Source organism: Neovison vison, chromosome 4 (genome assembly GCF_020171115.1).
Source record: "Neovison vison isolate M4711 chromosome 4, ASM_NN_V1, whole genome shotgun sequence".
NCBI lineage: Eukaryota > Metazoa > Chordata > Mammalia > Carnivora > Mustelidae > Neogale > Neogale vison.
Genome location: NC_058094.1, coordinates 219,291,227 through 219,311,929, shown reverse-complemented (window position 1 = coordinate 219,311,929; position 20,703 = coordinate 219,291,227). Strand labels below are relative to the sequence as shown.

Genomic DNA, 20,703 nt, shown 5'->3' with positions numbered 1-20,703 from the left:
TCACTCTCTGTACAATGCTTCATAATGGCCACCTCAAGCATTCTCCTCCTCCTCTGGCCGTCAGTGCTTCATCTTCAGTGAATGACGTCCAACTAGGAGGTTGAAGCCATCAGTGATAATTTCAACTTTCCTACCTCCCACTCTGCAAACATACTTAGTGCTTTTCTTCCTCATTCTTTTTGATCCTTCCTAGAAGTGAGGCCCTTATGTCTCCAGCATTTACTTTCATTTATGATATGGATCACTTCTCCTCTGACTTCCTCATGTACGGCTCTATTGAGTATCTCTACTTCTTTATATTTTTGCACTTCCCCTATCTATTGACTTCTTCCTATCACCATTTAAACAAGATAAATCCTATTCCATCTAAAATATGGACCCCAAGGATGTCCTCCCTTGATCTGCTCTCTGGTTGCCTCCTGGGTTTTCTTTGTAGGCAGTGCCTACTTGATAATTCCTGAACAGTGTGCTCTGGAGGATTCTTCTTGGTCTGTCTTCACTCTCTTTCATACATGCTCTTCTCTTTCGAGTCTTCATCCAACTTCCCAGAGACTTTTCCCCCTATCTCTTTATTTAATTAACTTCTACTCATCCTTTAAACCTCAAATATCACTTCCTCAAGGAGGTCTTCTTCTGACCCTTATGTTAGGGTCCCTGCTATATGTGCTTCTATCTCCCTTTCCTTCCACCATTCTGACATTCATGATGGCAGGTTTTCTTACACCTATCTTCCCTGTTAGACTTTATCATCTCATCTTCCTTACCACTAAATCATCAATAGCTAATAAAGTGCTGGTACACAGTATGTATTTGTATTGGTTTTCTATTGCTGCATAAAAATATTGCCACAAATTGAACAACTTAAAAGAGCACATATTATCTCACAGTTTCTGCAAATCAGGAGTTCAAGCATGGCTTAGGTGTGTCCTCCATTCAGGGTCTACCAAGAGTCTGAGGTAAGAATTTGCTTCCAGGCTTATTCAGGTTGTTGGCAGAATTCATTTCCCTCTGGTTGTATGATATCAGATACTCACTTTTTGTGGGCTCTCCCCTGAAAGCTGCTCTCAGGTCTTGAAGCTATCCCTAATGCAAGAGGTCATCCATACACAGTTCTTTGCCACTTAGGCCTCCTCAGTGTATCTATTCGTGACCCCATGCCAGTGGGAAGAATCTCTATTGTGCATGCTAGCAAGGTGGATGTGTATATGTGTGTGTATACACAATGTTAATATTCTCTACCAATGTAATTATCAAAATGAAATCCCATAATTTTGCCATATTCTATTAGTTCAAAGGAAGTCACAGGTCTCACACCCAAGGAAAGGAAATTGCAATAACCCCACTGGGCTTAGGGTTTGTCCAAAATATTCAATAGAATTTCATAAAATAATAAATTTATTGGATCCTTATCTCTCACACAGTAAGGACTTATGCAAGTCTTATATATGCAAGGCTTACATAATAAGACTTTTCATTATATAATTCCTGTTTCTTTCTCTACCCGGTTAACACTTCTGCTGTAATACATGGTTGCTATTCCACAAACACACCATGTTGTTTCACATATTCTTGCATTTACAGAAGACTTGCCCTCCTTTTGAATTATTTTTTCTCTTCTTTTTATGCCAGACAAGCTCCTTCCCCTTCTCTAAGACCCAGGTAAAGTATAATTTTTTAGAAACTCTTCCCTTTCACACAGTATACACTCAAGAAGTATCTTTAACCTTGTGCTCAAAGCACATAATTCAATTAAAAAAAAAACAACTTTTCCCACATTAGGAAACAAAAAAGATGAGAATAGGGAAAAAAGGAGAGAGCAAGTCAAACCAAGAAGCAGACTCATATCTACAGAGAACAAACTGGTGGTTACAGAGGGGAGAGAGTGAGACCTGGGTAAAAATAGACAATGGGGATTAAGGAGGGCACTTGCTATGATGAGCACTAGGTGATGTATGGAAGTACTGAGTCACTATATTTCACACCTGAAACTAATATTACACTGCATGTTAATTAACTAAAGACTTAAAATTTTCTCCCACATGTTATTATAAAAATTTTTAAGAATGCGATGAGGCTGAAGGAATTTTACAGTGTATACGTATATCCCCGGAGTAGTCTACCACTAAGCAGTCTGCTGGTTTTTTTTATTATCTTGCACGGATGTAGTATAACCGTTATAGCGGATGAACCAATACTGATACGTTATTAGTAACCAAAGTCCATAGCTTATGTTAGGGTTTGCTCTTTATGTTATATAGTATTATGGGTTTGGACAAAGGCATAATGCCATGTATCTACAATTAGACTATCATATGGAATCATTTTACTTCCCTAAAAATGCCCCATGCTCTTCCTGTTCACTCTTCTCCCCATCTCCCCAAATTCTGACAACCACTCATCTTTTTACTGCCTCTATAGGTTGCTTTTTTCCAAAATGTCGTAAGTTGGAACCATACAATATATAATATTTTTAGAACTGGCTTCTATCACTTAGTAATATGCATTTAAGGATCCTCTATGTGTTTCATCTTTTTTTTTTCTTTCATCTCTTGATAGCTCATTTTTTAAAAATCACTGAATAATACATTTTCCAGTGTGGATACACCACACTTCGTTTATCCATTTATCCATCTTGGTTGCTTCCAAGATTTGGTAATTATGACTAAAGTTGTTGTAATTATTCAGGTGTAAGATTCTGTGGACATAAGTTTTTAGTTCATTCAGTTAATAACCAGGGGAGGGATTGCTGGCTCATATGGTAAGATTATGTTTAGATTTTAAGAAACCACCAAACCATCTCCCAAAGTGGCTATACATTTTGTATTCCTACTAGCAATAAATGAACATTCTTGTTGTTTTACAACCTCACCAACATTTGGTGTTCTTGGTCTTAAACTTTATTCTACCATTCTACCAGGTGTGTAGTGGTATCTTATTGTTGCCTTAATTTGTAACTTCCTAATGTATGTTGAGAATCTTTTCCTATATTACTTGTCATCTATACTTCCTCTTTGTTGTTGTGTCCTCCCAAAATTCCTATGTTGAAACCATAAACCCCAAAGTGATTGTATTTGGAGATAGGTCCTATAAGGAAATAATTTGGGAGAAACGAGGTCCTAAGGGTGGGACACTGTTCTGATAGGATTAATGTCCTTATAAAAAGAGACACCAGAGAGCTGTATACATAAATACAGAGGAAGTACTGCAGGAGGATACAGTAGCCTACAAAGCCAGGAAGAGAGTTCTCACCAGAAACTGAATTTGCTGGCACCTTGATCATGGACTTTTAGCTTCCAGAACTGTGAGAAAATAAATGTCAGTTGTTCAAGATCCCCAGTCTATAGTATTTTGTTATCATAGCTGTAAGGGTCTGCCCTTCCCAGAGGAACTTGCTTGTGGACCCTGAATGTAAGGGTGGGGCAGACTGAGTGGAGACATCCAATCAGTAAGCCGTATGTATATCCACTGGGAAAATTGGAATTCAATTGGCCACCTGTGTAGGGGCGGGGCTTAACCACCCCCATAAAGGTTACTCTGCCAGGCTGTCAAGGGGGTCTGCTGCAGGAGAGCAGCGGCTGCTGCAGGAGGGATGGAGTCGGCGGAGAGCGGTGAAGTCTGCGGAGAGCGGTGAAGTCAGCGGAGAGCAGGGGAGTCAACGGTGAATAGAAGAGCTGTAACAGCTCTTGTAAGAGCTACAACTGCGTTTGCAGTCTCCAGCCTCCCGCCGGCCCCAAGCCGCTGCCTGCAGCCTCGAGCCGCCTGCAGCTTCCAGCTTCCGGCGGTCTAGCCTCCGGCGGCGGCCCAGCAGAGACCAGTTGTCAGCGGTCCCTCGACACCTGCGGTCCTGAGACATCTGCGGTCCAGTTGTCAGCGGTCCCTCGACGCCTGCGGTCCTGAGACATCTGCGGTCCAGTTGTCAGCGGTCCCTCGACGCCTGCGGTCCTGAGACATCTGCGGTCCAGTTGTCAGCGGTCCCTCGATGCCTGAGGTCCTGAGACATCTGCGGTCCAGTTGTCAGCGGTCCCTCGACGCCTGCGGTCCTGATGCCTACAGACCCTAGATGCCAGCAGTCGGTCCTGACACCTGCAGCCCCTAGATGCCAGCGGTCTGGAGGCGTAAGCAGCCCTGAGATGCCAACGGCCCCTAGACACCAGCAGCCTCGCTGCAAAATGCCTCGCCACACCGAACCACAAGTGGCCTTGTCCGCAGTGGTGGCTTCCTCCGGGTGGAAGCCTGGTCAGAGTAGCATCGTGGGGAGCAGAGTCTGTGTCATCTGGGTTGTCCTCCTTGTCATTGTTGCTTCTTCGTCATTGGGAGTGGCCTCATCCAGGAAATGGTCTTGTCCAGAACAGCCTCTTCTTGGGAGCGGCCTTGTCCGGGGAGCAACTTCATTGAGCAGTGGCCTTGTCTTGGGAGTGGCTCCAATCATGGAGCGGCCTCATCTGCGGAGCAGCAGCGTCATCTAGAGCGGCCTCGTCCAGAGTGGCCTTCTTGGAAGTGACCTTGTTGGGTTCATCGTCACCGCCTTTTCGTAAGAGGTAGCTCTGACCAGTAGTTTGATTCCTGATGCTTGGCGCGAAATAAAGTTTTGCTTGACCTTCGCTTTGTATCAGTCTCGTTCCTTTGATCACGGACCCTAACAATAGCCTCAACAGATTAATGCATTTGGGACAGTATCTGTTCAGATATTTGATGCACTTTTAATTGGGTTATTCAGGTTCTTGTTGAGTTTAAAGATCTCCTTATATATTTTGGATCCAAAATCATGTAACGGACAACGTGTTTTGCTAATATTTCCACCTAGACAATGATATCGGTGGAGTTTTAGCTCTGAACGCTTTGTTTTGCAATTGCCTTCTTATGAACCTATCATTCCCACTGGTCTATAGGCTCTCTGAAGGCAGAGCAGTGTCTTCACATTTAGGCATCCTCTACAGTGAGCACAGAGCCTAGCACAAGTCAGACACATAATATAAATTACTGGCCAGCTGTTTGAATAAATGAGTGGATGAATAGTATCATGAAAGGAAAAGCTGATCTATCTCAAGGAGGGGTTCAGTGTCAGGCAGAGGGGTCAGACCAGCACCAGCTGGCTGGGTTATGGCCGCTGGAGACAAATGTCTGTGTCACACAACCAGGGGTTAGCATCACACAGATGGGAGGGGTCACTGTCTTGAAGGACCTGATTTCAGAGTTTGACAAAGGGTGGACCAGAGAAAAGGGGGCTGGGAAACACTCTGAGCTCCAGCATCTCTCAGATTAGGTATGTTTTCCCCTGAAAACGGAAAGCAAAATGCTGAATTCCAGATCCGTTCTCTGTCAGGGACCAAATCATCTGCTCTCCATTCTTGTCCCTCTGAGACCTGACATCATTCCCTATTCTGACCAATGGACATCTCTTTGGGAGCTGAAACCTGCCACTAAAGGAATTCACATGTTTTTGTTTTCAACCCTGAAACCCCTTCTTGCTATATCTTACGAGTCCTTTTCCACCCCGCCTCTGCATCCTTTCCAGAGACCCTAGGCTGAACCTCATCCTTTGAAAAGGCTTTTGAAATCAATATGAAGTTTATCTTCTTCTGGGCTCTCTTGAGCCTGCCTGGTGAGTATCTTCACAATTTTTCTCTTTACTTGCCAAAGAGAAATCCTAGGGGAATCATGAAAGACAGATACAGACAGGGGGCATGTTCCAGACAAGTGTGTAGAACCGACTTTTCCCTCAACACTGCCACTGCCCCCATCAGCTTTCCACCGGTGGCACTGTCTGTCTGCCTAACCTCAGCTTTATTGTTCGTATGCTCTTCTGGAAGTATGGACATTAAAACCCTAATACCAAACCCTAATACCAAACCAAACAGCTTTATTAAGCAATAAAAATGCTCTTTGGGGCGGCATGGACACTGAAACCCTAATACCAGGGAAGACTGTGACCCAACTCTGGGCCCATCCGGAATGGGACTTCTGCCCTCAGGAGGTAATGAGAAGCAGAGGCAGGGGTTGGAAGCAGAGGTTCAACTAACAGACACAGCAGAGCATTCAAGGGTTTTTGGTCTCCACCTTACAGGTTCCAGTTACTCAAGCAAAAACCTTGGAGGCATTCATAAAATCTTTCTCTCACACCCCACATTCAATCTGTTTGGAAAATTTTGTTGGTTTTATCTTCTAAATATATCCCAAATCCAATCACATCTCACCACCTCCACTGTTCACAATGGCCAAGACACTATCATCTGCCTGGATTATCACATAAATCCCCTAACAGGCCTCTCTGCTTTCTACCTCTACATTCAACATTTCTCATAAGGAAATGACCATCACTGCCTTACACAAAACCCTGATGCTGTTCCACATTCCTTCAGAAGAAAGTCCCACATCCTTATGAGGCTTTACAAAACTCTGCATCACGGCTCTTGCCTCCATCCTTTCCTGCTCTTCTCCCCTTCACCTGCCATGCCAGCCACACTGGCTTTTATGATGCTCCATAAAAAAGTCTTAGGATGGAGTGCCTGGGTGGCTCAGTGGATTAAAGCCTCTGCCTTTGGCTCAAGTCATGGTCCCAGAGTCCTGGGATTAAGTCCCGCATTGGGCTCTCTGCTCCTCAGGGAGCCTGCTTCCTCCTCTCTCTCTGCCTGCCTTTCTGCCTACTTGTGATCTCTGTCTGCCAAATAAACAAATAAAATCTTAAAAAAAAAAGTCTTAGGACTCTTGCTCCAACTGTTTCCTCTGCCTGGATCCCCATTCCCCAGATACCTGATGATCTAACTCCCCCACCTTCATTTCTTTGGTCATCTCTCATCTTGTCCACAAGGCCTACCTAACCTGACTACTGTGTAGTATTGCAGAATGCCCCACCACACACATGCACATCTCTGTACTGCTTTTTCCTCTTTCTCTATTCTATTTCTCTATTCTACTGGTTTTTTCCCACCAATCACCTTGTAATACACTAGACCATTTACTTATGTTTTGTGTCTACTGTTATGGAATGTATTCTCTCATCAGAATGTATAAGACCTGGGGTATTTCTCTGCTTTATTCTGCGTATAGCCCAAACCCCTGTAACAGAGCCTGGCATACACAGGTAAGCCTGGCTCACACTTAACCTGTTGAATTATCTCCCCCTCCTCAGCCCCTCCTCAGATTGTGATAGCAATTGGCCCGTTCTTTAAAACGGCAGTTATATTGTTTTGCCTTGCATTGTTGTATGGAGAAAGGGGTGGGGCTGGTAAAAGCATTCTTAAAAAAGTATAAATAGTAAGTTCTCCAGGAGTTGATTTAACATATGTTCACTGAATTGTAGAAGATATTTAAGAAAACCTACATTTTAATCTGAAAAATATTTATTGACAATAAAAGGGAAGCCCCTTTAGTTTTGAAATTGATATGCTTCCATCATTTTATTCATGTTTTTAGAAGAAAGTAAGCCAGTTTGCAAATTTAGCTTACAGAAAAAGGTACTGGGGAGAAGGGTCGGAACTTAAACCTATTAAGTAATTTTCTTTTGTTTTTTTCTAGTGATCCCTGCTAAAATCTCAGAATTTCCTGTCTATTTTCCTCTTTCCAGTTGCTCTGGCTTTTGATCCAAATTACCGAAATAGTATCACTCCCCCATACCTGGTCTACCTGAAATCTGATTACTTGCCCTGTGTTGGAGTTCTGATCGACCCCCTTTGGGTGATCACAGCTGCACACTGCAACTTACCGTGAGTAATAAGCCCCCAATGCCACTTTGTGCTTTGGATTCTCTGGTTGGGCAGAGACCCGCATCCCTACCTGGTGCCACTGCCCAACGAAGTGGGGTTAGGGAGGCTTTCTGGGGACATGTTCAGTAGTAGAGAATAAGGTCTGTGGGAGGGGGCTAATAAGGCTCATAAGGATGAATAAATAATCTCTGCCAAGTCTTCTCTCAAACAACTACATTGTTCCAGAAAGCTTCAGGTGGTGTTGGGGATTACAAATCCATCAAATGACAATGAAAAGGATATACAAGTAGTTGGCCATGTGAAGATGATCCAACATCCATACTTCTCAACCACTTCTATTGAGCATGACCTCATGTTAATCAAGCTGGGAGAAAGTGTTGAACTTAATGACTATGTGAAACTGGTCAACCTGCCTGAAGAACCTGTCCATGAAGGTACCATGTGCATGGTCTCCACATGGGCCTACAATCTATGTGATGACTGTGAGTGACCTCAAGATAATCCTCTTCTCCCAGAGTAGGACACATTCTTTCCCTTCTCTACTCTTGGCTTCTGAATTCTTCCCAATGAGGCTTCTTTCTAACCTCTTAATTCATCCTTGTCATCTCTTTTCCCTTTCCCTATACCTCACTAAAGGAGTCCTTCAAGCATTTCCCCCCCACTGTATCCTGCTATCATCTGTTTCCAGACATGATAGAAAAGATGTTAGTGCGAAGAAGACATTTGTATTCTAGTCCTAATTTGCTGGGTAACGGTTGGCCACTTTGTCTTTGGAGCATCAATTTTCTGAACTCCAAAATGTGTTACAAACTTATCAGATGTTTTCAAACTGTTCTAGGGAATAAAGAGAATTAAATCCTTGAAAGGAGAAATAATATGCATGTTTTAAACATAAGATAAACATATAATACTGTGCCAAATCAGGCAGAATTTCTGTATGCAAGATTGTGATACAAAAAAAAAAAAAGAAAAGTTTAAGAAAAATATTTCTGAGGGGTGCCTGGTGGCTCATTCGGTTAGGCATCTGCCTTCAGTTTGGGTCATGATCTCAGAGTCCTGGGATCGAGTCCCACATCAGGCTCTCTGCTCAGTGGGGAGTCTGTTACTCCCTCTGTCTCTCCACCAACTTGTGCTTGCTCTCTCTCTTTCTCTCAAATAAATAAAATCTTATAAAAAAAAAGCAAACTAATGATGTACTACACGGTGGCTAACAACATAATAAAAAAGAAAAATATTTCTGAAACATTTTTCACTGGTAACATTCTGAACATTTACTCATTTCTTTACAAAATTAAAAAACAACTACCATTTGTAACAGTGGAGACTCTCCATATAATTTGAACCTCCTGAAATACATGTTCAATCTCAGCTTTCTTCTACTTCACATGCTTCAGATTCCATGAAAAAACTTTGAGCAAATTAGGACAGCTTTTTCTCTTCTAAGTTTTGAGCCGGTCTGCCCACTATTCCATTCTAATATTTTATAAATTCGAAACCGCTATCTGTAGCTATTAATCAAGAGAGTAATGGCTATGGGAGAAGGAAGGGCTGACTATAAGGAAAAGGGAACTATGGTCTGAATGTACTATATAGTTCTATGAGAGACCTTTAGGAAGAACTATTAGTACAATTTAGCTCCTGAGTAAGTTGTTTTTGTATTTAATATTCATCATTGTTATATACCATAGTATGAAGAAAGGAGATTCATGTTGATCAAGCCTGTCAGATTACACCCATCCATTTACCCTGACTCTATATTTATAGAAGTCAGGATAGACGGATAGAAATCACGTTTTCTAACTGTGCTACCATTGTCCCAAACGTTTTAAACTGTTCTTTTCAGACCTTGAGGTACACTTCCTTGAATATATCAAAAATGCAGAAATTCTTTTTTCCCAGCTTTATTGAGGTATATAATTGAAAAATAAAATTATATAGATTTAAGATGTATAGTGTCATGTTCATATATATCTATATATATATATATATATGCACACCCACAGCACAGACACACACACACACACACACACACACACACAAATATAGTACATATACATATAGTATATATAGTGTATATGTAGTGTATGTACATATATTGTGTGTGTATATAAAAATATATATAATGTGAAATGATGCCCCCAGTTGAGCTAATTTTCTATCATTTCAGATATTTACCTTATGTATATGTGTGTGGTGAGAGTATTTAAGATCTACTCTCTTAGAAAGTTTTAAGTACATGGGGCACCTGGGTGGCTCAGTGGGTTAAGCCGCTGCCTTCAGCTCAGGTCATGATCTCAGGGTCCTGGGATCAAGCCCTGCATCGGGCTCTCTGCTCAGCAGTGAGCTTGCTTCCCTCTCTCTCTCTGCCTGCCTCTCTGTCTACTTGTGATCTTTCTCTGTCAAATAAATAAGTAAAATCTTTTTAAAAAAAGGTTTTAAATACAGAGTACAGTATTATTAACCATAGCCACCATGCTGTATGTCCAATCTCCAGTACTTAGTCATTTAATAACTAAAGTTTTTACTCTTTGATCAACAAACCTCCTCACCATATCTTCCACCCACCAGCCTCTGACAACCACCATTATATTCTCCATTTCTGTGAGTTTGGCTTTTTTTAGATTCCACATAGAAGTGAGATTATACCGTCTTGGTCTTGCTTCATCTGGCTTATTTCACTTAGCATTCTGTCCTCTATACAAGTAGAAATGTTTTGTCCTGTGAGTGTTAATTTGAGTTTTGAAAATAAATGTCCCCCTGGTGAGCAGTATATTTGACTCATCTGGGTTATGACATTTCTGTCAAAGAGAGATACAACTTACCCCCACCCCACCTCCAAAATTCAGTTTATTTTGATCTGACTAATGAAGTAATCTTTTTTTTTATACTTTTTAGCAGATACTGAGTTTTTCTGATCTGACAAATTAAAACTAGATTCTCTCTAGAATCTAGAAATTTCAAAGGAAAAGAGATGTTATTTAAGGGTACAAACTTACAACTAGTAGAGAAACAAGTCTGGGAGACCTAATGCATAACATAATGAATACAGACAACAATATCATATTATAATCAAACTTTCTAAGAGACTAGATCTTGATTACTTCCACCACAAAAAAGAAATGATAATTATATGACATGATAGAGGTGTTAACTATAGCTACAATAGCAATCACATTACAATCTATAAATATATCAAATAAATATTTTGCACACCTTAAACTTATACATTATGACATGTCATATACATTTCAATAAAAAAATTTAAAAGGAGACAGTGATGAATTTCAACTGTGGGACAAATAATAAATGTGAAAGCTCAAAAACTAAAATAAAATAACAAAGAATTCCATGTTAAGGCTATTCTTTAAATTTTACTTTTAAGATTTATTAGTTTATTTGAGAGAAAGAGAAGGAGGGTGTACTTGCAAGGCTTTGGGGAGGGGCAGAGGGAGAGAGAATTTAAAGCAGACTCCACACTGAGCACAGAGCCTGAAATAGGGCTCGATCTCACACCCCTGAGATCACCACCTGAGCCGAAACCAAGAGTTGCATGCTTAATTGACTCTACCACCCAAGCACAGTCAGTTAAGCATTTAGAGTTTTTAAAGTAATTGATTTCACTGCAGAGATGTCTCATATTTTTGCATCATCACTTCCAGGAATTTAGCCTCTTTTTATAAAGAGATAAACACTTGTATCACGAGAAATGGTTAATCTGATCATTTCCTACTATCCAGCCAGCCCCAGCTGTGATTTCTCTCAGTGTTTGATCTCTTGTCCTTTCTTGCAGAAGAAGAAAGGTGCTGAAAAAGAGCACAAGGAGAAAAGGAGGTTTGTTATCTACTAACTCTTAAGGAAGTTGTACACCTTTCTTTTCTCTAGCCAAGGAGCCCAACTCACTACAGAATGTGAACATCTCCATAGTCTACAGGAATGAGTGCCTTGAGGCCTATAAAACTTACAGGATCGAAGATAGTATGCTGTGCCTGGGCATCATTCCAGGAAGGAGGCAGCCCTGCAAGGTAATGGACTCTCAGTGCCTTCGGGTTCCCATTTTATTTCTTGTGTCTTTTGCCAGAAAGATAAGATAACCCTATATTCCTTTTGTTCTGGCAGGAAGTCACAGCTGCCCCAGCAGTCTGCAATGGGGTACTTCAAGGAATATTGACTTTTTTGGATGGATGTGTTTTGAGAGCTGATGTTGGCATCTATACCAGAATCTTTAAATACATGTCCTGGATTAGAAATACAATGGGAAACTACTGAGCTGCCGCGGCAGGAAGTCTAGATCATGTGACACAGGCTGTCCCTATGTCCAGCCTCACACTGAAGCCTAAATAGATGCTCTCGGTCGCACCAGCATGCCTGTGTCTCTTCTGCTCAATGGAGTGGATGATTTGTACGTCCCCATATTGTGACTATACAGGACAACCCTTCTTCCACCCCTTTTGACAAAGATGACAAATACCATACCCCTTAGGCAGTTGAAGTTTAGGTAGTAGGGATTGTATTCTAACAAAGGGATCATTGACCCATTGAAAAAGGCCACTAAGCCATTTGAGGTGACAAAACCCTTATTTACTTGCATTGAGTTAACATGTGCTTTTGGCAAGTTACACATGCCAGAAGGGAAAAAGGAAGCCTGACAGAGAGTGAGCTAACTAGAAGCATGAGTGAGAGAAAAGGTTTCTGGGAGGGAACCTGTAAGAAGTATTGCCCTTATTTTCTCCTTGCCCATATGACTCTCAGCACCAGCCATAGATCCCGGTCATTCATTCTGCAGGGCTCTGGGTAGAGACTTGAGTTGTGAGAGGTTAATACAAAAGTGAACTGGGGCATAGGACCCAGCAGATGAAACACGGAGTCTGGGCCAGATTTAGTCAACACCTGCTTGCCCTTTCTATTACGCCCGCTGCTACAGGGACTCCATTCTCTCCAACTGTTACTCTTGCATTTTTCTTCCTCTCTTTTCACCTCACCCCTGCAGCTAGCTCCAGTTCCCAACTGAGAGTTTTCATTGACAGTGACTGAGGATCAAAATCTCAGAAACCAAACTGCGTTTTAGAGGGGTTTGCCTGTGGCCACTACAGGTGGACTGTTGAAAACTTACAGTCCAGTTAGAGGACAAGAGAACTCCTCTCAGGAAGTAAGTTCCAGCAGTAAATCTTGTCCTTTCCAGGATTTGAAAACCTCTCGGTAAAGCCTCGCTTGCAGCGCTCAAAAGCAACCCTTTGTGTATGAATTACTAAGGCAAATGTGAGAGCTTCACCTTTATGCGTGTTATTAACTGACATTTTAGCTATAGGAGAAACAGATGGTTTTTGCAAGAGAGCACCTCACACTGTGGAGATAGTCCCCACCTTAAAATGGAGCTATGATTTCAGAAGTTATCCTAGTCTCTTATAAGCTAGTTGATTCTAGGTGATGAAGCTTATGCCAAGTTCATTGGTTCCATAGGCATCAGCCTACTGTCACACTGATGAAGTTCTAGAACCTAGGTGAGGTTCGGTGGGCTGAGGTCCGGAGCTGATGACCAAGAAAGAATTCTTGAGACATCTTTAGTGCAAAATGGTCATTTATTAAAGCACGGGGACAGGACCCGTGGATGGGAAGAGCTGCTGCCCCAGGTTGTGAGGGTAGGCATGTTATATACCTTGCGGTTGGGGGAAGCTGAGGAGAAAGGAGGTTTCATTGGGAGTTTTCATATGCTAAAGAGGGCCTACAAGGTGCCAGGATATCGGAGGCCTATCGGAGGCCTTGCCCTTGCTGCGGCTGGATCAATGTTGTCTTCAGACCGGCCATTAACATTAAGATAGTTGGGAGACTTTTTAGTGGGATGTCACAATCCTGCTATCAATCATCTTTGTTAGTGAGATTTAGGACATTTGCAAGCCAAGGGAGACTCCTGTCTAGCAGGATTGGGAGCTCTGCAAGTTAACTATTTGCTTATTGTTCCTGGCAGTCAGGGCTGCCTGAGGGATGCTACACAGAGGACTGAGGGGGAGCGGATGGGGGGGGCACAAGGCGCCAGCTTTTGCTTTGTCCTCAGCCAGCCTCGTGCTCCCTCATCAACACCACTATCACTGTACAGTGACTTCCTTGGTTGGGAAACATTCTTCTGTTGGGGGTATATAAGGCATTCAGTTCATTCAAGGATGGTGGCACTGGGAAGATAGCAGGAAATGGAAAATCCAAATCCAGACTTATCATTCTCAGTGAGGACAATAGCTATTCCTTCCATGCTGAAAGGTGCTACTGGGGTCCCTAGGGTATAGTACTACATCAGGACTGTATCAGGGCTGAGTCACTGACACATTGTATCTGTAGCAGTGGTAGTAGTCAGGTGAGACTTTTAGGAAGTCCTTGTATATGCTCCATTTGGTCCCATTATTTGTTTATGACGTCACTAAAAAACCCTTGAGAAAATGAAGGACTTTAGAACACACCTGCTTACCTGAACTGTTGAATTGAAAGCATTTTGGTGAGAATTTTTATGGGCTATAATATTCTCCTGCTCCAAGCCTACCCTGAAAAATCCTACCAAATAATTTTTCTCCAAAGAGCTAATCCCCATTCCTTCCATCTTCCTCCCTCTGAGTGCCTGTCAAGGTAGGCCAGAGGTAACTCCCAAGAAATTCACATAAACCTCAGCTTCTCGGGGAAGAAAACAACCAGATGTGTTCATTGAATTTCTGTCTCCTGAGAAGAATCTCATTCCTCTCTTTCCTTCAGGGCATCCCTCGGAAGGGTCATATTATCACAGTAGTCGGCATGCAGTCAGTCCTAATACATCAACCAGTGAAGTCTTTCTATCCTCACTGAACTATTTATAAAAAAAAAAAAAACTCTTAGAGGTCACAGTGTGGCTTAAGGAAAATTTTCCCAGAGCAAGGGCTAGTGCAACTTATTTGGACTTTCAGGACCTAGTTTTCCTCCATTCTGTTTACACTCCAAGTTGGGTGTGGAATGTTGCTAAGCATATCCAAGTCAACGACAAAGAGTCAGGTAGCCGCACCTAGATAGAGCAAGTTTCATGGCCAACTGGTGATCTGGAGTCAGGCACTTAGTCTCCACTAGACCCCAGTGGCAAAGCAGAAGCTATTTCCCAAAGAGGAAAAAGGAGCATGACTTTGCTACCATTATTTTGGGACTGCTATTTTGACTTTCTTATTAGACTTTGCCATAAACTTCATTTAGTACAGAAAAAATACTTCTAGAACCATTGGATCTACAGAACTTTAGCTTAAGAAACAGATCCAATTAAACGGTCCAGAGCATGATATCCTAATGAGATAGATGTTTCTTGTAAAATGTACAAGGCATTCATTTTAATAGAGGAATCCAACATACACCAGTAATTTCCACTGGTTGTATCACCTACCTACTACTACATATCTGGCTTTCCAAGACACCCAGGAAACTTGCTACTTCCTTTTATCTCACCCTACCAACATGATATTGTTAATACAACAGATCAACATGGTACCCTTTGAGACTGTCAAGTTCCTTAAAGGCTATATTCAGATTCAGGGACAGAGCAATGAGGACTGCCTGAGTGTGGAGGTAAAAATATACTGTTGTCCCTGACAAATGAAAGCTCATTAATTCTGAGCTTCTCAATGCAATGTACAAAAATACATGGTCCAGATGGATTGTTGCATACTGAGTGTGAAAGACTGCATTTATTTGCTCTAGTAAGGAGCCACATACGGACCAGCAACTATAATTGGAGTTTACCACGCAATATTCAAACACTATCATTCTCCACCACTCTTATGACATGACCAACTGAAGAACCAAATGAAATTATAATACAAATTATCACCCAACATATTTCAAATTCGCGTTGGCAGTCCTGGCCTCAGCAATGTGCTGATGTTTTCGATTTACTAAGGGGAAGTTCCATCAACTCTCTTTTAGCCCTTCCTACAACAAAAGCTTACTTCACAGGCCTGACAGATATTGTAGTGATTCTACCAGTTGAAGAAAAAAAATATACCCCTTCCACCCCTGCCAGTGCACATAGGTACTGTGGAAGGAAATTCTAGATGGTTTCAGAGCTCCACTGAATTACTCTAAGGAAGACTTAGGTAAAAAATACAATTATCCCTCAATTTTCATAAGTTCCACTCTGATCAGAGGATGGCACTGATTATGAATCTTCCCTCCCCAACCACAAACATCACAGATTAGTACCAATTCAGAAAAAAAAAAAAAAATTCAACTATGTTCTTGTCCCTAGAGCACAGGTCACCAAGTAAATAGACTCAGGTCATCTTTGTACGGGCTGGAAAGGAGACTCAATGTTAGAACAAGGTTCATTCCTTAAGGTACTGGGTTCCAGTTCATTCAAGGGGCACTGAATGAGGTAATGTAAGGAACTGAGCTTTGTGACCTAGGGAGGAGCCCATACCACTTTAACATGTTGACTCCCATCCGTCCACTATTACCAAATCTGTCAGGTGTTTTTTGGTTCTATAAATCAAGTAAGAACTTGAACTTCCTATTAGTTTCATTCTTGGGGATCCCATTTTTGTAGAGAACCCTTGAAAGAATTTGCTTTAGGGCCTCAAAACATCACCAGATAAGATCGTTTGTTTGTTTCCATTTTAAAAGTAAGAGAGGAAGATGAGTTTAATAGCTTGACATTTATCTATTTCCTTAAACAAGTTAAACTAAAATCTGAGAGGCCCTTGAGCAGAGGACAAAGGCCACTCTAAGTGGGGAATGTGACACCTGTAAGGTTCTTCTGCACAGCCTCTTTGTTTATTTTCACTTTATGCTTTTAGTAGAAAATATGATAGAATCCACCACTCAGTATGCTGAATGATGGGAGACTTCTTTCTAATTTTAAGTTGCAGCCTTGGGACTCCCATGTTGCCATGCCTCTAAGCCATATTCTCTAACAGCTCAGTAAGTGACATGGCCAAAAATTTCCCTTTCCATCTGCCTTACTACTTTGTCTCTCTCAATTTGTTCAGAACTTATGTGGAAAAAACAGGGGGGGGGGGTCATTCATCAGTTTCCTCAAATCATAATAACATGTTAGGATTTAGAGAGCATGTTTTTCCACTAAGTACGGGGATACCTCCTATAACCACTGTTCTCCAGGCTGAAAAGCTATGATTCCAAAAACTAAATGAGAATGGATAGGCCAGGATCTTACAAAAGCCAAGGTGAAGATTAGGAAAGAGCTTCTGTTTGTGCGCAGAAATTAATACCAGCTACTGTATGGATGAGACTTTGTAATTCTTCTCATGTGCATTCACTTCAAGAACAGGAGGTTATCCGAAACCATAAATTGAGCTCTGTTCCATAGGGAATCAAGGTTTAAAAAAAGCCTCGATTTGACGCCGTTAGCTATAACAACTAGAGTAGAATCAAGTTGCCCACTGGAAGCTAAAGATGGGGATGAGAGAGGCTGGCCTAGGGCCTGACACTGGCAAGGAATCCCAAGGTCGTCGCTCCCAGGTCCTTTGAAAACTCAGCAGTACTAGGCACCTTCATTATCTCACGTTGGGGTTTACTCTGATGAAAATCAAACCGATGTTCCTCATTGTCTCTCTTGCCCAGTCTATGATTTGTTGTCTGCTGTCGGTTTGTTTTTAAGAGATTATTGTAAATAATGTAAATCACATGCAGGATTTGCTTCAGCTATAAAATGTACATCTAAACTTGCTTTTGTCTGGCTCTCTGTAGCCCCAGACTCCTACCTTGAGCCATTTAGTTGGCACACCTATAATCTCGAGTGCTCCATCTACAATAGCAGCCCAAGATGGGGCTCCAATTCTATCCTTGGTTAGAAGAAGTTTAGCTCATCACCAAGCCAAACTTGCTGTTATACTTTTCTACCCAGTTTTAGAGACTGGGCTTCTGTTCTATTCCTGGAGGGAAGCTCCCTCTTCTCGCCCACCCCTTCTTTTAATCCCAGTTCCATTAATGCTGTCTTTGTCTCAACAACCTTGTCTGATTCCCCAGCTCCTATAAGCCTAAGACTCTGCCTAACCCTGCCCAGATGTTGCTGTAGACCCCCAGGAGGCCTGCTGCTGACTGCTCTCCATATAGCTTGCAGGCCTGCTGCCCCTCTACTGGCCACCAGCTCTGAATTCTCTTCCACCTTCACTTCAATATGCTTTGCTCTCAGTTTAGCTGACTCTCCCTTGTGACTGCTATTCCCCACTCTGATTTCCACCATCTGTCCCTCCAGTGTGAGTTTATCTCACTTCTAGAGCCACAGAAGGATGATCTTGGGCTTAGCAGTGCTGAAAGAGCACAGGTTTGGGATCTAATTTTGTGTGTAATCCCAACTTCCACAGCTATGAGCTGTGGGTCCTCAGGTATTAAGGAATTTAACCTGTCTTGTTTTAGTTTATCTTTAAAATGGGACCGATAATACTCTTCCAGACTGTTGGAAGTAAATAGGATAATTTGTGTAAGTCATGGCGCATAATATTCAGCATATAGTAGGCATTCAATATACGATGATCCCCCTTAATCTTTGCAAAGGATTACTGCTCATCTGTTGCCATTTCTTTACATCTGAATTTATTTTTCTTCATTTAGGATGGAAGCTATTTTCATGGCCACACACACACACACACACACACACATATCAATCAATCAATCGATCAATCAGGTTATATCTGAGAGCCAAAGAACATTCTTTTTTTTTTTTTTTTTTTGCTGATGACCTCATTTATTTACTAGTACAGTACTTTTTAAAATCAAATTCACTAAATACAAATAATACAAAGAGTGATATTTTGATATTACCATTTCAAGCAAAGACAATTTTCTCCACACAGGTGTCTAGCTGGAGAATATCATACATAGCAACTATGAACTGCAGACTACGTTTGCCTCAAGAACATATTCCAAGCAAGAGTAATGATAGAGAGCAAAAGAACATTCTGATAGAATTTACCAATATATGTTCCCCTTTGTCAGGTGTTAGGCACCTGTGCCTTTCCCAGCCTGCATGGGAAAGGCCCCTAGGTATAAAATACAGAAAGGAAGTTTTGCAACATCATTGTATTTATTTGGGTAGAGGTCTAAAACTATAACTGCAAGATAAGTACATTGTAGTATCACTTAGATAGGCAATTGCCAGATAGGGTTGCTTTGTCTTTGAAGTGTTTCCCGGATTTCAGAAATCCAATTCATTGGATATAAGGAGAAGAAAAAATGAAAGTAGAAAAGTAAGTTTAAATTCACAGTCTTAGCTATTATATTACTTTTTTAAGTTTTCTGGCATTCTATACGTTCTCCTCAGTTTAGCTAATTGTTAATCCATGCTGGGATTCATTGTCTACCAAACCCAGTTAATACAGTTTATTCTTAACAAGCCCCATTAGTGTGTTATGGATGAATGTGTGCTTAAACTCAAAAGACTTGCACGGATCCTGAAGCTCTAATTATTAACCCATTATGAACTCTCCCTTCCCAAGCCCACATCTATCTAAGCCCCTACCTTCACATTAGATCCATGCTGGCTCTCCTGCTCAGGGGCCTGAAATGATAGCGTAGGGGCCATAAATATGGGCTATGTTTCTGTTCAGGCCTCAGGAGTCTGAATTATAAAAAAGACACTCATCCTGCAAGAGAAACTTTGAGCTTACGCTTTCTGCTCTCTGAGGAATATGGAAAGTAAGAAGATGGGTAAAGAGAAAACACGCCTCATATTTCTTGAAAGTTCACACCATATTTGTTAAAATACTGAAAATGGAGTGGGTATTCTACGCACGTATTGATTAGCTGAGAGAATGACTAAGACAAAGGAGAACAGAGAGATGGCTGTCTTAGGTAACGATACTCACCTGGCAGCCCTACAAGTCCGTGATCTTAAAACGAATCCAAACTACGGCGATACGACAGAGCAGAATCCAACTTACACAATCATAACATATGTTACTTTCCCTTCCAAAGGATTGGGTGCAATTAGTATAATTCTGTCTATTCCCATCTGGACCTGTTGAACCCTAGGACGCGTCTGTGGGGCCACTGAGTGTCTTTTCAGGATGCTCACCTGACCTGTTGCCACATCACATGTGGACGTCCTTGTCCTCTGTGACCTCATCTGCAACGTGAAGGGCGCTGCCTTTCTGGAAGGGACAGAGATGCCTGCCACGTCACATCTCCCTCGTTGCAGTGACAATATATTCATTACTCAACAAGGCAGCATCAGGGCGTACTGAGAGTCATAGGTCTGCCTCAGAATCCCTGTATTTGAGTGCTGGCTAGGTTGCTCAGGTGTCACATACCCGTTTCCCTATGAAAACAAAAACAAAAATAAAATACAAAAAACTTGGTAGTACTTGTCTAATAGGGCACTTGAAAGTATTGGATGAAAAAAATGAAGTTTAAATATGCTTTAAATATGCTTCCCAGAGGCATGGATGAATCCCTCACACCAGCCTGCGGACAACAGACTACATCACAGAGACCAGTATTTCCTATGTGGATAACGACGGTTAAATAACATAATCCAATCAAAAAGCATTGTTTGGGCCCTTAACATCTGCCAATCTAGGGGAACTAGTTTAATCACCGAAGAATTAAGGGTCTAGGCGGTGGTATTAAGGCATAGTTCATGGTCCAAGTGAGCAGGATGGCATCTGGGTAATGTCCACCGAGCTCCCAGGGACGGAAGTTCAAGGGGTTCATCAGAGTAATGGTGTCTTCCATCGCTCTGGTGAGGGCGCTCAGCTGTAGTTGTTTCCAGAGCTGCTAGCATGGACCTCAGCATTTCTTAAGAACAGGTGGTCCAGGCCTCTCTGCCCGGCCATCTCTGTATTTAACAGCCTCTCAGTGGCCTGGGACCAAGGATTTCCCGGTGAGGGCGTTCCCAGCGGTACCTTTCCTGGAGGGAAGAGAGAACACAGGTATCCATTTGTCTCCAGAACTCTGGCCAGGCTCTAGACCTGCTCGGCATGACTGCAGTAGTCCTCTAGAGCCGGGCAGGTGTTCACCATAACACCTGAGTGGAGGTAGGGGGGCGGTG

General features: G+C 42.0%; 1 protein-coding gene across 1 annotated transcript; it reads left to right on the top strand.

Annotated features, from left to right (window-relative positions):
- Positions 1–5,562: 5,562 nt before the first annotated feature.
- On the top strand, positions 5,563–11,969 carry LOC122904143 (probable inactive serine protease 58). The gene is made up of 5 exons (XM_044244617.1): positions 5,563–5,602; positions 7,565–7,703; positions 7,929–8,185; positions 11,586–11,725; positions 11,820–11,969. Exons 1-5 carry the CDS (start codon positions 5,563–5,565, stop codon positions 11,967–11,969), a joined length of 726 nt encoding a protein of 241 aa, XP_044100552.1.
- The last annotated feature ends 8,734 nt before the right edge of the window (positions 11,970–20,703 follow it).

What these genes read in the sequence shown, in the direction of transcription:
- LOC122904143 (XM_044244617.1), top strand. Translation starts at nt 5,563, where the DNA reads ATGAAGTTTATCTTCTTCTGGGCTCTCTTGAGCCTGCCTG. An exon ending in GGCTCTCTTGAGCCTGCCTG is followed by an intron (nt 5,603 to 7,564) that starts GTGAGTATCTTC and finishes TCCTCTTTCCAG; the next exon opens with TTGCTCTGGCTTTTGATCCA. An exon ending in GAAGGAGGCAGCCCTGCAAG is followed by an intron (nt 11,726 to 11,819) that starts GTAATGGACTCT and finishes TTGTTCTGGCAG; the next exon opens with GAAGTCACAGCTGCCCCAGC.